Consider the following 17935-nt stretch of genomic DNA (forward strand, 5'->3'; position numbering starts at 1 on the left):
TTTACTGAAAAACAGTACTTTATACTTTATTTACGTATTTCTATGTTGTGCTACGTTCTGCCTCTGCTCCGCTATATGGATGCAGATGTCGTGCTTTGTACTCCATGCCGTACATTTTTAAACTGTAGATTCGATAGTTTATAGACAGATCATTTCTTCCCTGTTCATGGTTTCGGTGTGCCAACCCAGTGAAAACATCCTGGGCACAGCCCTGACCCCGACCTGCGTATCATAGCAACAGGTTCAAACAAAAGGGGAAAAGATGGCGGCGCGGAGGGAGGAAGACGCAGCTGTTTATCTGGAGAAACACAAACTCGTCGAACTTATGGACAACCTGACTAGCATGCTCTTCTTTTACAGACCCGGTTAGAGCTTATTTTGGTCTTTTCTTATACAGACACTGCATCCGGTTGTGCTAAAAACAAAAAAAAAACTACTGCAAAAGCTGGAAAGCTAGCTCATATGTACTTACTGGGAAACTAAAGGACTAAAACACCTTTTTGTTTACCCAGAACTTAAAAAAAAAAAAAAGTCAATGTGATAAACTCCCTGAGGGTACGATTGATTTCAGGGGGTGTGTATAGACGTATGTACTAACTGTATAATTTTAGCTCTAAATAAATAATTATCTGAGAATTGATTTTACATGTATGACAGTTTTTGAGCAGGGGATTATAATGAACTGAAATCCAGCTGTAAAATATTGCAGACATAGCCTTTGTTGCACTACAGACTTATTTTGTGCCAGATAAAATATTCATTGGTTAACTGCTCTTTCTCTTGAGAGAAATATCTGTTTTGTGTTGCTCTAACATGTTACTAACATTTTACTTTTAATTTTCATCACCATATGTCCACCTTGATTGTTTTGTTTTACATTGTTTCTTGTGTATTTTTTCAGAGAAACCCAGAGAGTTTCTTATTGAAAAACTGGAGCAGCTAAAGCTGTCTCAACAGAGTGGTGTGATTGGGCCAAATCTGTTCGATGACTCTAACCTGGATGTAGTCTTTAGGATTATGGACCCTGATAATAAACAATACATCACTTTTGTCCAGTACAAACAAGGTGAGTGCTGAACTACAGGGACAGGAAGAGACACCTTAAATACTTGGGATGGAGCTGAATGAGACAGAAAATGAAGGAATCAACAATGAAGCACTGTTGCTTTACAACCTAAAGATACTGGGTTCAAATCTAGTCTGGGGCCTTTCTGTGACGAGTTTGAACGTCCTCCCCTTATTGTTTCTCTTCACAGACCTCAAAATTATGTAGCAAATTTATTAATTCTTTATATAGCAAAATGTTATTGTAATAATAATAACCATTCATCCCCACAGCTTTGACAATGATGGGCATAAAAGACATCAATGAATGTCCCGATGGTGTAAATGAAGATCGGATATCCCATGAGACGTTCAAAACAGAAGCGTAAGTAGAGCTTAGCAGTGGTACAAACACAGTGTTTACCAGAATTTTAATACTCAGCGTTTTGCGAGGGCGATTGTTAACTTATTTTTCTGTTACAGGACACAAGGTCTGGAGAGGTGCTCAGCAACTTATGTACAGCTGTGAAGTGTTGATGTTTTTACTGCCCAGCCCAGCTTTGAACTGTTTAGTTTGAAATGTTAAAATGTGTAGCTTTATCTACCAATAAATTCAAACCAAAAAAGGCACAGCATTAATGGTTTGTTTTTGCCTTTGTTTGTAGTCAATACAGCCTGTTGAAATGACCTCTATCTGTCATTATCCACATCTATGTTCATGTTTAACATTATATTCACGATTGTTAGTACTTCTGCTAGCACTAGAACCGCAGTAAAAACAGTATTTGTGGAATAACGATTGTATTTATTGCAGTTTGACTGCTTTCCCTTTATCCATCGTGGTTGTCTTGAACGCGCACCGGTAGAAGGCGTGGTCAGGAAGTGACATGTCCGCGTCCTTATACGGAGGTCCCTCGCCTTTCTCCGGTGACTTGTAGGTTAAATTAGTTTATCTTTTTCGTCTCAAAGTTTCGTCATTTTTTGCTGGGACAGCGCCCTGCGGAGCTCAGCATGGGTACCGTCCATGCCAGGGTAAGCAAAACTCTGCTAAACGTGCGAGCTGGGACTTTGACCTCCGTGTCTGTGTTTAAGTGAGTTATCTGACAGAGCGGCTGCTGGAGTGAGAGGCCCTCTGCAATGTAATTCAACAAGATACAAACAAGGCTCAGGCATTCAGCTCACTGTACAGAGACTGGATTAATTCAGGCCACAAGTTGTAGTTTTTTTATTAACCATGGTAAAATGCTAAGAAGCTATTCCAACTGTGTGTTTTAGACTCATAGCATGCTAGTGGTGTATTTTCTTTTGCTGCAGTTTGAAAGGCTTTGGTGTGCTTAATGAACTTAAGTGAGGTTTTTCCCCCCCCAGTGCTGTACTTATTATGTTTATGTATTTATCTGGTACAGGGCTGTGGGTATGGGTTTATTAATAAATGGGTCATATGTGAATAGGACAACGAAGTGTCCCACTTTGTAACTACATAACTACATACTTACATTGATGTTATTTTTAATTATTGTTAAATAATTGTTATTTTTTGTTGAAATGTATTGTGAAAATGAAGTATAGCCCTAAATCAAACTTAGTTTTACTAATGACAGAACTGGGAAGTTGGGATCACATCCAGGGCCAGATAGATGCAGTTTACTGACATGCTTTAATAAGTAATAACAACAACAAAATTGTAATCTTTTTGCATTAACTATTTAAACTGCTTATATCCAGTTTGGTTGTAAGTAGTTTAAATAGTTGTTTTGATTTTTTTCATCTGAATTTTGGAAATGATGGAGAACGTTTTTTTAATTTAAAAAAAAAGTAAATTATTGTAACTCCCTTTATGAAACCTTAACCTTTTAGAAGTATTTCCACAGACCTGACCTCAATGTCCCCAACAGTATATAGAGCCCCAAGCCTGAATCACCCTGTAAAAATAAAATAAATTCTATGCACATATTCACATATATGCACAATTAATTTCACAGTCCTTTTTGTTTGTTCAGTAAAACACTCTGTGAAGTAATTATATATCCAGTTATCCAATATATCCATTTTACTATGTCCTGCAGAGCCTAGACCCTCTGCCCATGCATGGGCCAGAGTTAGGAGTTCAAGCTGACGACATTGATGCTCCGGAGATGGACCAAGAGCCGAAACAAGAAGTTCTTGAAAATAAAGATGTAAGATTTATCTGTGCCAGATTGTAAATGGGACGTACTCTGATTACCACTGTCACATTGCAATACCTATCTTTACACTATAATTACACTCTGCTTGCTAACTCTTAAAAAAGGTGTTTTCTTGACAATATCATTGTTTTAATATTATTTAGTATTAGTTATATATATTTTACAATTAGCCAATTTATCTAAATAATAACATTTATGTAAATACATACAAATATATAAATAAATGTATATTTTTTTCTCTTTGGGATCTTTACCATTATTTTGTGCGTCTGTCTTCTCTGTTTTTCAGGTTGTGGTTCAACGAGTGCATATAGACGGGCTCGGAAGAACCAAGGAGGACCTGCTGACTTATGAAATCTCAGATGTTTTCCAGGCAAAGAACTTGATTGATGTAGGTACATATTAATATGTGTGAAATGATTGTTTCCTGTTCAGCTTATGGTTGTGAGTAGATGTAACACATGGTTGAATCTGTTGTGCAGGTTATGCGAAAGTCCCATGAAGCGCGACAGAAGCTTCTGCGTCTCGGGATCTTCAGAAAAGTTGAAGTTGTTATCGACACCTCACGAGGTACTGGCAGTCACTGTGTGGTCTTCAAAAATGACTTTGTTATGATAACATATCAGACATATTACAATGAAGCCTTTATCTCAAACATATAAGAAGAAATGAAAGAAAGCCAACCTATTCATGTGATGAAAAATGTTGACCATGTCCTGCTCAAAAAGACGTAGGAGGAAGCAAATGTTTGTTCATTCATACCTCTATTTAACTCATCATATTTCTTTTTGTTATAGAGTGTAATATATACCTGCACACAAGCTTTAAATGTTAATAGTTATGACACTAAATTTTGACCATCGCAATCAAAATGTAGAGTTTAAGTATTTAACACCCTGTCTCATATAAATACTTCTTTGTTAAGTGTTTTTAATATATTCTTTTAACTGGTTAACACACAGATTTTGTGCATCTGTTCAAATTCTTCTCCATACTATTCCACAGATTTACTCCATAGACAGCTATTCACATGCTCTTCCTTGTTGTCCACACATAAATCTAAAAGTTATGACTGTCCAATTGCAGGCTTATTCATGTGAGATATAGTGGCAAGAAAAAGTAACTGAACCTTGGAGAGCCCACTTGAGAGAAAGTGGGCTCTCCAGCCCAATAAGTATAAGAATAAACTTATTTTGCATTTACCTTTCTGTAAATGCAAAGTAAGTTTATTCTTAGAACAGATAATCTCATCATATTTAAAGCAAAGTTAAAGACACCTTAGTCCCCAAAATCTGTGCAAAAAGAGGATATTATTTCTTGTTCATTTGTTTTTCATATGTAATTAACACTCTATCTACAGAACAGATGATGAACACCCTGAGATATTTTCAGAGGAGTCAGTGCAGTTGCAATAGAGCTCTGTTTTTGTATGTTCATTGTCTGCTGTTACTAGATATACACATGAATTTACAGAATTCATATTGGAAAAGGCACAACTAACTTGTATGGAACTAGAAATACTTTTAATTCTACATACATGTTTGTGTAGTAACAAACATCAAAATGTCCCGATTGCGCCAGGAACAGTGTTTTACCACCCTGCAACTTTCACAGTTTACATCCAGTGGCCCAAAGTTGACCTTGTCGCTTGTCTGGATTCAGAATATGAATACCAAGACTACTGACATTTAAAGTGGAAACTAGAGTTAGCAAACCTTTAGTCCATGAAGTGAAACAATATTGGTCTCAGGTTCAGGTCTCTAGATTCAGCTAAAGGTTTAAATGAGTTATAGGAGCTGGTTAATGTGCCAATGCATGTCTCTACCATATGCAGGTTACCATGTCTGCAGCGACACACAACAGAAAAAGCTGTTTAAAAAAAAAATTGTTGCACTTCTGCAGTTTGCTAATACACTCACCATCAGTTTATACAAGTTTATACACAAACCTGGGTAACTGGAAAGAACTCTACTACTTCCTTACTGGTACTGCATTGATGTCATTGCTTCTGAGTAAATGTATAGCAGTTAGATATTTTGATTTTTTTCCTCTTCAGGGGAGGATGCTCTTCCTAATGGCCTTGATGTGACCTTTGAGGTCACAGAGTTGAGACGTATGACAGGCAGCTACAACACAATGGTTGGAAACAATGAAGGCAGTATGGTTAGTGCCAAAAAGAGCTTATGTCATCTTCCACTCTCTGAAAGTAATGCAGTGTTGTACATTTTTCTGTGTGTGTGTTTATGCAGCTGTTTAGTTAAACGTATTTTGAATATTATAAATATTAGGGAAATGCTGATCAGTTTGTTGATTCTCCTTCATTTCAGGTACTAGGCCTAAAATTACCCAATGTATTGGGTCGGGCAGAAAAACTGACATTCCAGTTCTCCTATGGTACCAAGGAGACATCATACGGTCTGTCTTTCTTCAAACCCCAACCAGGAAACTTTGAACGCAAGTAAGATATGAAAATGATGTGCACATAGGCATTACCTGTATTGAGTCACCCAATATCAATGTAGAAACAAGTTAAACAGTAGAATTTAAATTTTTTCAGTCTAGAAAATTAAATCTTTTAAAATGTATTAAATCATAATGTTATACATGTTTCTCTACCCTGTCTGCATGAGTACTTGTTCTTTTGCTGTAAGTACCCTCACTATGCTGTTGTTGACATTGAGGATTAAGTAGGTAAATGTTTGAGCACTCTTTGCCGTAACTTTCAGTGGGTGTATTTTGTAATTGCAAAAAAATTCTAGCATTATTGTACTGATGTTTTCCTCTTTTCATATCATTTTCAGTATCACTTTGAATGTCTACAAAGTCACAGGTCAGTTTCCATGGAGTTCACTGCGGGAGACGGATCGAGGCATATCTGCAGAACTGAGCGTAAATACCTGCCTATTTCTGTTTTGTATAACTAAACCTATTTAAACTGGAACATGCTTGAACATGGTTTTGATGAATTAACACATTTTAGTAATATTTTAAATTAGATCATGAGTTTAAGAAAAATACCAGAAAGTATAAAAATGTTTTAAGTACCATAAAGTTCATTTCTGAGTTGCAATTTTGCTCCAAAGACATAGTTTGGACTTTTCTTGCATAATCTAAAATAAATATATATATATATCTTGGATAATATGTTGTCTCTAGCATTTCATAGACCTTTATTTAATCATTATTCTTTATTACTTGTAAGGAAACTGCTATGTTATAAATGTAGACATATGAATGTAGCTTCTGGAAACTCTGGAAAGTCAAGCTAATTCTGAAGAGCCATAAACCTGATCACCAGTAGCAGGCGCCTCCTCTGCTTGCCAAAAGAAGTTTGATTACGTAGAAGTGGAAAAAGGTGCCATTTAGCTCACTCGGTAAACAATTTCCTGATAAATTCAAAGGCTCAGTCACATGTTTGAAGTCTTTATTTTAAACAACAAGACTTTCATTTTGTAAATTACAGCCCCTATTAACTGCTTTAGGGTGTGCCTCAGTCGTTGCGTGATTGACAGTCGTTACCGTTTCAGACGCCATTGTTCTTTTGTTTCTCAATCAGATCCACCCATCGTTTGTTTCATCCAGTTCCTAAACAATCAGGAATCAACAGTAAAAATGCTTTCACAATGGGTCCTCACTAATCAATCGCTGATATCAAATTGGCCATCTTTTATGTATAGACTGTGGTTATACAGAGTTGAATTCTATACAAACAGTTATTAAATGACATCTGATTATCAATATCCATAGTTCCCTGTGTGGAAGACCAGCCAAACTCTGAAGTGGGAAGGAGTATGGAGAGAGCTTGGCTGTCTGGCCCGCACTGCCTCTTTTCCTATACGGGAGGAGAGCGGCCATTCTCTGAAGTCCTCACTCTCGGTATTTGTCTGTTTGTTTTTTGTTTTTAAATTAAGATTTATTTGTTTTACAGTGAGGTTTAAAATCCCTGCATATTTTCATGAGCTTCTCTGTCAGACAATTCATGGCAAACCTGTTCTTTAGTATCAAGTTAAATGCTTATTTTGAAAAGTGGAAAAAGCCAGAATTTTCTCAAAGGCTCCGTGGAAATAAACCTGCAAATATGATGTTTTGAATTGCAGCATGCTATGGTGATTGACACCAGAAACTCCTCCATCCTTCCCAGGAAGGGTGGTCTGTTGAAGATCCATCAGGTTTGTTGTTCACCACTGAATTAGATCTATTTAAAATGCTATGTAGAAAGTTAGTGACTATTATCATACACAAGTTTGACATTTTGTTTGGTGGTTGTGTAGGAACTTGCTGGTTACACTGGGGGAGATGCCAGTTTCTTAAAGGAAGACTTTGAGATCCAGCTCAACAAAACACTCTTCTGGGACTCAGTGAGATTTTTCATTTTACATTTCAGTCAGTTACCACAAAATCTTCCCTAAAATTAGCCTGTTAAAAAGGCTGTTATGCTGATTAGATAGCTTTACTAGCCAATTCATTGACTATTTATGGTTAATGATTATTGATGCGCAATAATAAAGTAATGAAAAAATGGCCTGTTAACAGCTGGCCTCTTTTTGCTGATTCAGCTTGACTAAACACTGAATTTTTCCCTCAGGTCCTTTCTGCCTCGTTATGGGGTGGTTTGCTTCTACCCATTGGTGATAAGCCGACAAGTATAGCAGACAGGTAAAAACTCACAGCACACTGGCATTATTAACCAGAGGTTTGATGGTCCTAGAGCTTTGTAAATTAGGCTGTTGAAAGTGATGTTGCTGTCCATATTTGGCTATATAAACATCTATAATGGTTAACATTTAAATCTTTAAAAGACCACTTTTTATAATGGGAAACTTGGGCGGTTTCTGTAGTTACAAATAGGATCTTTTTTTACTAATTCAAAGCAGATTTATCTGCCTCCCTTAATGACGTCTGACTCTGGTGTGGCTCAAAAATTGAAACTGTCTAGTCTTATCCCTAAAACCATCCATCAATCGTTTTCTTCCACTTATCCAGTTCAGGGTTGTGGGTGGGCTGGAGCCTGTTCCAATTGCTGTAGCGAAAGACATATAAAGTTCAGTTTAATTTAAATTTGTTGTGTGTTTTGTACTTTGTTGATATTCTAGGTTCTATCTTGGCGGCCCCACCAGTATCAGGGGTTTCAGTATGTACAGTATGGGCCCACAGAGTGAAGGTGAGGCATTACCTCAGATAAGCTGCTTGGTAACCAGAATGAAGTTTGATGATTAATTGAAAGGTTATGTGCTGGCTTTACTGGTATGGCAGGTGACTACCTGGGGGGAGAAGCCTACTGGGCTGGAGGCCTTCACCTCTACACCCCTCTACCCTTCAGACCAGGCATGGGAGGCTTTGGTGACCTCTTCCGAACCCACTTCTTCCTCAATGCCGGGAACCTTTGTAACCTCAACTATGGTGAGCTTTTAAAACAGATGAGCACTTGTTACTTAATCATGCTAGGGCTTGGTCAGATCTTGAGATTTGTGACTGAACTTTTGAATTCAGTTTGACTCACTTTGAACTTTTTTAATGTGCAATAACACTAAGTGTAATTTTTCTTCTGACAATGTAGTGTTTTATTCTATTGTATATAGTATCTTATTCTTATTATCTTATCCTATTCCATTGTTTTTCTAATTTTTGCTACTGTAATTTTGCACTGTCCACTTTCTGCAACAAATTTCCCACGTGTGGGACTAATAAAGGTTTATCTTATCTTATCTTATCTTATCTTATCTTATCTTATCTTATCTTATCTTATCTTATCTTATCTTATCTCTCTCTTGTGCTTACGGATTAGGATTTTATGTTGTTAGGACAAGTATTGCTCAGATTATGAATACATGCATTTGTCTATATGGTTGGGTTCATATGTACATTTTTGCTCAGGTGAGGGGCCACAAGCGCATTTGAAGAAACTGGCTGAATGTATACGTTGGTCATATGGACTGGGCATTGTGCTGCGCTTGGGGAACATTGCCAGGCTTGAGCTGAATTACTGCATTCCCATGGGAGTCCAAAGTGGAGACAGGTAATGCTAATTATATCAGCTAGTCTAAGCTAAGCTGATTGGGACTTATTTACAGTTTCTTTAAAGAAATATTAGGCCAATAGAATCACTTTAAATAGATGATGAATGATGAATTTTAGTCTGAAAAGAGCAACACGTTCTAACTGACCGCAATCAAATTAAGTATAGTGGTGGTTTCTTTAACGTCACTAATTAATTTACTGTACATTACAGATCTGTTTAAATGTGACACTAAAGAACTTATTACTCTTAGTTTGGCAATTATGAAACAGTGTCAGAACATTGCTATGGGAAAATTAAGAAATGGATTACTTAAAAAAATTCTGTATTACATTGCAGTTGTAATGATGTGCAACAGAAATAAGCTAATAATTGTCTTTCAATTACATTTCAATGATTCTTTATTGTCTTTGCAGGATATGTGACGGGGTCCAGTTTGGAGCGGGAATCAGATTCTTATGAAACTGCATTTCTTTCCTGCCAGATAATTGCTTGTACAGAATTGTTGCAACCAGTTTAGTTCAATAAAACTATTTGCACTGACTTTCTGTTGTGATTTGTGTTTTCTTATCATTACATTAGTGAGAGCTGAAACAACTGGTAAACAGACCTGACTTTGAGTATGCCACAAAACTGGCTACGGATGGACAAAGAAAGCTCTATGAATCTAGGTCTTTATTTCCAAAGACTAAATTAAGACCTGTAACTTTGCCATGTGGGCATATACAAATACATGCTACAAACCGATGGGCATTCAACCTTAAACCACTGCCTCCTTCCTTTTGTGTAACTATAACTTTTGTGTGGCTGATTAGAAATATATTTTTTAAAAGAAACATAAACGTGTTTACACTGCCTATACAAGCAGTGTAAAACAAAAAATATGTATATATAAGGGGCATTATACCAATAAAAATAGTATTACTTTACCCGTACTTATTAATTAATGTATTATCTGTTTACGCTTAGTTTAGGGTCACAGACCACACAACTTCTTGACATGAGTAGTTTAACTGCGCATCGATTTGGCGCACACTCGTGTCACGTGCCTGCTGACGCTATGCGATTGGCCAAACCCGCGCATGCGCTGCACTCGGTATTCCGTAGCTTTTTTAGCCAGCACGCCAGAGAGTAGCGCGAAGAAGACAGGTAGTAGGGGGTATTCATTCACGGGCTTCTCGAAATTTCATCTTTCCGTCCCGTTTCCTGACAAGGTAACTCTCCACATTACGGCGTTGTTTGTTTCGCAGTCGTCCGGCACGAAGCAAAAGCAACCTGCGACGGGTTTTACTTTGGATTTTTCAGAGGTCTTATCTGTGAGCAGCAGTCACTTGAAATCACGCTGATGGCGGTCACAATTGAGGATCTCTATCGTAGCTACGGGATCCTTGCTGATGCCAAGGACAACCTCAGTCAGGTAAATAAACATCACCTTGTACGTTTTAAACTGAACATATTCATGTTGCCTTGCAGCAGTGTATTGTTTTACTTTCAACGTTAATAACTTTTCTGGTTTACATAACATTTGTTTGTGTGTGCTAAGCTAACCGTAGCTAGTTATAGTAATGACCGGGCTAATGTTAATAGCTTCGCCGTGGCGATCCATAAGCCAAACCAAGTTTACTACTACACTCATTATTTTCAAGATGAAGTTTTAAACTTGTTCACTCGCAAAACACTTTCACTTAGGCCACAAATAGGAAGTGGCGATAGTTTTATTCAAATCTCACCGCGATCTATCTCATTTAGGATGTTATCCTATACGTGGACATTTTGGTCATATACAGAAACCATGATAAAGCTCAGGTTTTAGAAATTAACAAAAGCTAGCATTTGCACATCTTAAAAAAATACGTTGGATATTTCTGGGGTGCATATGTTTATTGTGACTGTGAGCTAGATTTCTTTACAAAGTGATTTCATTGTAATAACTATTCATATAATAAGCTGAAAAGATTACCGAAAGTGAGGTAAACTTAAAAAATAAGAAAACCCACTCTGCAAATAAACTGAAAACTACAAAACTGTAATCACTTTTTGTGATTTTTTTTTCCCAAATAGTAGTAGTACTGCTTTAATTAAAACAGACCCATCATTAGATTGACTTTTGAAAATCAGTTAACCGATTTTTGTTGGTAGAACAACAAAGAAAGTGACATGAAATTGTTACTAACTAGTATTCTCTGTTCCTTCGGTGTGTATGCCATTTTTATTTCTTTATTTCTTACCTTTAGTTTTTCTCGAATCCCCATGTCCCCAGAGTTTAACTCTATCTATACTTAACCTTGGGGTATATTTATTGTCCCAAGTAACGACTGTGATGTGCCTTCATTCTGCAGCACAAAGATGCCTACCAGGTAATAGTGGATGGTGTGAAGGGTGGCCCCAAGGAGAAGCGTCTGGCAGCACAGTTTATTCCCAAGTTCTTCAGCAGCTTTCCTGAACTTGCAGATGCAGCTATTAACGCCCAACTAGATCTCTGTGAAGATGAGGATGTTTCGGTGAGTATTAACTAACATATGTCGCCATGAACCTAAATACCTCCAACAGTAGCTGCAAATTTTGATTTGTCTGTTTCCAGATTGGTATTGGGGTTCTTTCAGGGACTGAATGTGTTCCCAATATTCATTTTTATTTCTCTTTCTGTGTACTTTTCATTGACCAGATCCGACGTCAGGCCATCAAAGAGCTCCCGCGCTTTGCAACTGGTGACAACATCCCCAGAGTTGCAGATATTCTCACTCAGCTTCTTCAGACAGGTAACAATTTTTCAGATTTCACAAAGCTACTCAGACCCCACCAGTATTGTTTATCTCTGCTAATGTTTATTGACGTTTTTGTGCTTTCAGATGATACGGCAGAGTTTAACCAAGTGAATGCAGCACTTATTTCTATCTTCAAAATGGATGCCAGGGGTGAGTTTCTCTTTCCCCTGGGGGAAAACTGTGAAATGCAGCTTGGCCTGTTTTAATTATTAAAATGGACATTGTTCACCCAGCCAGCTTTTTCTGCTTATAACCCTGGGATATTGGAGTGCAAACATTTACCTGAGAATATATTTACTTGTGCGTGATATCATGCTGTAACACATGTATTAAATGTTTATTCAGAAAGGACACTCCATATATATCACAACATTTTTTTTTAATTTTTCTTTTTTGTCATTCAGGAACCCTTGGGGGACTCTTCTCTCAGATCCTGCAGGGAGAGGATATAGTGCGAGAAAGGGCCATCAAGTTTCTGTCAACTAAACTGAAGACCCTGCCAGAGGATGTCATGACAAAGGAGGTGGAGGAGTACGTCTTTGCAGAAACAAAGAAGGTTTGTAGATAGTGTAGAACTGATTAACGAGTGATCGTTTAGGTGTAAGTTTCTCTGCCTGAATGTAACAAGGGTAATTTACATGAGAAGACACATGGCTGTCCAGACTAGGTGTGTGCATAGAGTGCTGATTGTTTTGGGTGTGCCTGATGGTCTTGCCTTTGTTTTGTTAATTACTGACATCGACTAACCTGTGATGATGTGAATCATTCAACTCTTGTTGAATCCATTTAAGTGCAGTTGTTTTAGGTATGACCTTAAAAAGCAGAGTTGAGTCTCTCTCACTTGCCTATCAGCTACTTTCATCGAAACTGAGCTGTCCTTAGTGGTCCTTCGTTGGGGGAAAACAGAATGTTTTCATGTTGACAGTATAGCTGTCCAGTAGGTATTGGACCATACATTTAGCATTGCAAAAAAATCTTTGTTGACCAAGTTTTGGTTGGCTGCAGGAACAAAAATTTACAAGTTGCAACAAGTCACAAATGAACATTTTTGCATAACAAGACAAGAACGCATTCTGAGCAGTTGTTTCTCTTCTCTGCAGGTGATGGAGGATGTGACAGGAGAGGAGTTTGTGCTGTTAATGCGTGTAGTGTCGGGTCTACGGGTACTGCAGACTGTAAATGGGAGGCAGCAGCTGGTGGAGCTGGTGGTGGAGCAAGCTTTCCTGGAGCAGGCCCTCAACCCAGCTGACCCTGACACTGTGGACCGCCTGCTGCAGTGCACACGCCAGGCCCTACCACTGTTCTCTGTAAGTACAACTTACGCACTTTTTAAAGCAGAGGTGTTAAAATCAAATCATCTCGTATAAGAAGCTTTTGTTTTACTGGTCTATTCAGTTAAAATGTACTTTTACTTTGAGTTATGTTACTTTATATAATTAGTCATGTTTTTGTCTCTTGTAGAAAAATGTCCATTCCACACGTTTTGTAACCTACTTCTGTGAACACGTCCTGCCAAACCTCAGCGCCCTGACAAGTCCTGTGGCTGAGTTGGACATTCAGTTGGAAGTGAGTACCTTTAACTGTAAATGAGTGATCCTGAAGTGAGTTTAAAATGTAATACTGGTTAGTGTATCACGCTCACTCTTATGTAGTTGTAAGTGGATGTAGTGAAATTAGTTTAGTATTAATACAGTTGTTTATTGTCAGTATTTATAACTTGTAAGAGGAAATCAACCTGCTGGGTGTCCCTCTCTCAGAGATCTCTAAAGATGACAGAGCACCTATCAAGCGCAAATTGATAGCACTATGTTGAGTACAACATAAACTTCCTCAACCACATTCAGATCACACCCTCTCAGACTTTTCTGGTGTAAAACCTGTAATTCTACCCCCAAAATTCTGCTGGTCAGTAGCGGTGCACACAAATATAGTTTTCTAGGTTGGATTTATTCAGCTCAGCCCAGCGCTGACTGGCATGACAAATATGGTGACTGGTGTGAGGTCAAGATTCATAACATTTGACATTTGGTGAGTGGTTGTAGTAGTAAACAAAGGCAGCATGACAGCCACCTGTTAGGGGTGTTAGCCAAATGCATGTTGCTAATGGGTCATTAGTCTGCACCATGTAACAATGCTTCTCATTAGCGATGCATATTACACTGAGATCTGCTAAGCTCTCTCTATCTCTGTGTAGGTGCTAAAGCTGCTGGCTGAGATGAGTCCGTTCTGTGGAGATATGGAAAAGCTGGAGGCCAACCTCAACATGCTGTTTACCAAGCTGCTGGTAAGAAAGACTTGTCCTGTTTTACTTGGACTGAATAAGGAATACATGGAAATGCACCAGAATCATCCAAGTCCACCAGTAGTTTCTCTCAGATTCTGAAACGTTGTTCTTATTTTTTATTTTTTTATTTTTGTTTTATGTTAACATTTATGCAGGCTGGTCAGTCAGTTTTTGCTCTTTCATTTTCCATGATTACGTTGTTCCATATCCTCCTGATAATCAGCCTATTCAGTTATGTCCTCTGTAATGGACATTTGCTTTTGGTCTGTATCTTTTGACTCATTTGAGCTACCCTGCTAAGTCCTGATGTACTAAATAGAGGACATCCTGGGCTTTGCATTGATATCGCATGTGTTTGGGTGGCCTCTTTAAGCTCCAAAGAGGAAGGAAATCACAAAAAAGTGGAATTTATTTTCGTTTTTCTCCTTGGTTCTCAGAAGGATATGGTCTGTTTTAGTGATGTCACGATCCCAAAAATGTAGTCGTCAGTACCAATACCAATAGAATTAAACCATTCTCAATACCCAGTTTAATATAAAAAAGGAATGATCTTCCCATGTACTTAAATAATAATAAAAATAAACTCCTTTTATTAAAAAGTTGTCTGAAAACACTGACATGCTGGCAAATCATTTGTTTGAAATGTTAGTGTTAGATTTTGTTGACTGAAATGTTTGCCAAATACCCCACTAATGTTGCATTCACATTATGTTAGCATGTGTCATAATTTCCACCACTGCTTCATGTCTGAATCAATACCGTGTTTGTTTTTTTCCTAAAATTCTCACTTATCTTAGACTGAGTAACATTTATGAATTTCACCACTGTATAAATCTCAGCTGCAATAATGGATGCATACAAAAGCATCATTAGTTGTTGTTTTAACAGATGTTTCCAGTGTCTGAATGGGGAACAGTCTAACATTGTATTCATTTATTTCAAGCCACCATGAAAGTTTGAGCTTTCTCAGACAAATGCTGCGCTAATCCAAATAATATTTTCATTATTTTTCATGCTTTTTTTTGTTTATTTAGGAGTTTATGCCGCTGCCTCCAGAAGAAGTGGAGAATGGTGAGAATTCGGCAAGCGAGGAACCCAAACTACAGTTCAGTTATGTAGAGTGTCTCCTGTACAGCTTCCACCAGCTGGGCAAGAAGCTGCCAGACTTCCTTCTTGACAAAGTGGACGCTGAGCGCCTTAAAGACTTCAAGATCAGGTGAGGAATCAACTCAGTTTGTTGATAAAATCAAATGGTTTACACAAAGTGTGAATTTTAGCAAGTCTGTTGTGTTTGACGTAGATCATCAGCACACTTTTGACTAAATTAATAGAGTCACTATTAATTTAAATGTACTTTCTGTTTAACAGGTTACAGTATTTTGCCAGAGGCCTGCAAGTTTACATCAGACAGCTGCGAGTAGCACTGCAAGGAAAGACGGGAGATGCTCTAAAGACTGAAGAGGTAATATCTGTCAGCTGACATGTAATTGTTTAATATACTGGGAACTAGTTAACTAAGCAATCAATGACAGATCAGAAAAGGGTAATTTTGTTCTTTCAACAGCCCTGCTGTAAAGTATCATTGACTAAGTTGTGTTATGTAATCAGAACAAGATCAAAGTGGTGGCCCTCAAGATCACAAACAACATCAACGTCCTCATCAAGGTAAGGCGTGAGCCTGTCTAATTTAATAAATCACACTAGGTTGCTTATATTTTGTGGTCAGTTAATAAACCAGATGGATAAAATGTAATTTGCTGATTGCTGTGTTCTGTCTTCTAATTGGTTGGGTTTGTTTTCTTTTTCTTTCTTTTTATCTTTTTTTTTTTTTCTCCATTGCAGGATCTCTTCCACAACCCTCCATCATACAAGAGCACAGTCACTCTGTCCTGGAAACCTGTACAGAAGGCAGAGGCTGTAGCGTAAGTCAGCTCCTCCTTCTTGTTAATGCTACTTCTAGTCAGAGATTTTAGAAATACTTGTAATGTAGCAGTGAGGCTTGATGTGTGGAATCTGAATTGGAGCTTCATATACCTTTCTTCTTGTTTTTAGGCCTAAGCGTCCATCAACTGAGGAGATGGGATCAGGAGGCAGCACAAAAAAACAGATCTCTCCTCAGTCCCGGAGGGACGCACGACAGATCTACAATCCTCCCAGTGGCAAGTACAGCGCCTCCATTGGAAACTTTAACTATGGTGAGTGTTTGGTGGCACTTTGGGGTTTTTACACTGTTGTGTCAGATGTTGACATTATTTATTTTATGTCACACAGCTACAGTAGAGGAAACAAATAGAATTTCCTTTCTGTATCTGGAATCTGCAGTATAACTTTGGATAACTGTACATATCTTCACTTCATGGTTGATTACACTAACTTGACTTTGGGTTAATCTTGGAACCCTTAACTTGAGTGGAATTCACGTGTGGGTCATTTTGTGGACATCTTTGGCTAGTGAAGAATTACTAGTATGCAACTTACCCAGACACTCCTCCAAAACAAAACTGTGTGCAGCCCCATGATATTGATTGTACACTACCACTCGGAGAAAGTATACAGTTAAAAGATATACTGCATCTGAACTTCATGTAGCCAAAGACTGCTCAATGACAGTGCTTAGTACTGCTCTGACTACAGTCTAATGTAAGCCAGAACATTTCCACCACCAAATATCCTGCCCTTTGTCTACAGATACCTACACTACTGTACAAATAAGTTCATAGTACATTGACACATAAATATCAGTTTACGTATCAATGTTGGGCAACAGGATCTCATTTAGGTAAAAGGATGGCTTACTGAAGAAAAACTGCACATTTTAAATGTGTTTGTGACACACAACTCCCCATCAGATCATTGCCACACTCATGTTAAGACATTTTTACAACCTGATTGAAGTCCAATATGACACTAACCTGCTTGTTTTCGACATTTTTCACTCTAGAGCAGCGTGGTGGCTTCAGAGGAGGCCGAGGAAGAGGTTTCGGAGGCGGAGGCAACAGGAGCCGAGGCCGGATCTACTGAGGTGCGCGGACACACAAACGCAGAGTACATATTGCTCATAGAACTGCATCACATCAGGATTTTTTTTCCACACCACCACGGACTATTTTTCATCTACTTAACTTTTTTTTTTTTTTTTTTTAAATGGTTTCCACCCTTCACTTGTACGGAGGATTTTTATTTGCTTTGTTTTGAGAGGGGAGGGGAATTCTGCCTTCAGAATATCAGAAAACAGACTTTTCTACTTGCCACTTCAGCATTTACTTCCTGTATTCTTCTCATGTGTGATCATAAAAAAAATGTAAATGTGTTTTTTGCCCCTCGAGTTTTAAACATTATTCTGTGTATTTTTGTGGAACAAAAGACTGCCAAGTTGTAACCGATAAATATTTTTGTCAGATTGTAGTAGAAAAAGATGATGATGATCCTCTTGTTTTGCAACATGTTAATGAATGCTTTTTGTTTCTACTGTTTTATTTAATCTTGGTTTTCTTTTTTTATTTGAGTTTAATTTCAATTGGCTGATTGTGCTACTTTGTATGAATCAATGAAGCCGTTTCATTGGATTTTTATGATAAACTTGTATGGAAGTATGAACTATAAGTTTTTGTTGTATTTGTTGTCAGATTGCAAATTTGGT

General features: G+C 37.8%; 3 protein-coding genes across 5 annotated transcripts; all 3 read left to right on the plus strand.

Annotated features, from left to right (window-relative positions):
- The first annotated feature begins 2 nt into the window (after positions 1–2).
- si:dkey-42p14.3 (EF-hand calcium-binding domain-containing protein 10) lies at positions 3–1778 on the plus strand. The gene is made up of 4 exons (XM_063479177.1): positions 3–365; positions 902–1066; positions 1339–1429; positions 1528–1778. The coding sequence occupies exons 1-4, from the start codon at positions 263–265 to the stop codon at positions 1571–1573; spliced, it is 405 nt and encodes a 134-aa protein (XP_063335247.1). The 5' UTR covers positions 3–262; the 3' UTR covers positions 1574–1778.
- A 156-nt stretch (positions 1779–1934) lies between these two features.
- Positions 1935–9789, plus strand: samm50 (SAMM50 sorting and assembly machinery component). 2 transcript variants are annotated; one of them, XM_063479174.1, is made up of 15 exons: positions 1935–2076; positions 3111–3221; positions 3520–3621; positions 3713–3800; positions 5287–5393; positions 5558–5688; positions 6032–6119; positions 6978–7106; positions 7328–7399; positions 7502–7588; positions 7816–7886; positions 8324–8391; positions 8484–8630; positions 9105–9246; positions 9663–9789. In XM_063479174.1, exons 1-15 carry the CDS (start codon positions 2056–2058, stop codon positions 9706–9708), a joined length of 1410 nt encoding a protein of 469 aa, XP_063335244.1. In that variant the 5' UTR covers positions 1935–2055; the 3' UTR covers positions 9709–9789. The 2 variants fall into 2 exon arrangements, with proteins under 2 accessions (XP_063335244.1, XP_063335243.1); XM_063479173.1 differs by having other exon boundaries at positions 8324–8390; positions 8474–8630.
- Positions 9790–10332: 543 nt separating this feature from the next.
- api5 (apoptosis inhibitor 5) lies at positions 10333–17435 on the plus strand. 2 transcript variants are annotated; one of them, XM_063480971.1, is made up of 15 exons: positions 10335–10460; positions 10552–10663; positions 11586–11747; positions 11912–12005; positions 12096–12161; positions 12416–12567; positions 13112–13318; positions 13473–13577; positions 14206–14295; positions 15330–15511; positions 15664–15757; positions 15904–15960; positions 16138–16217; positions 16348–16490; positions 17237–17435. In XM_063480971.1, exons 2-15 carry the CDS (start codon positions 10592–10594, stop codon positions 17314–17316), a joined length of 1584 nt encoding a protein of 527 aa, XP_063337041.1. In that variant the 5' UTR covers positions 10335–10460; positions 10552–10591; the 3' UTR covers positions 17317–17435. The 2 variants fall into 2 exon arrangements, with proteins under 2 accessions (XP_063337040.1, XP_063337041.1); XM_063480970.1 differs by having other exon boundaries at positions 10333–10663.
- Positions 17436–17935: the final 500 nt, after the last annotated feature.

The sequence above is a fragment of the Pelmatolapia mariae genome, linkage group LG7 (genome assembly GCF_036321145.2).
Source record: "Pelmatolapia mariae isolate MD_Pm_ZW linkage group LG7, Pm_UMD_F_2, whole genome shotgun sequence".
Classification (NCBI taxonomy): Eukaryota; Metazoa; Chordata; class Actinopteri; order Cichliformes; family Cichlidae; genus Pelmatolapia; species Pelmatolapia mariae.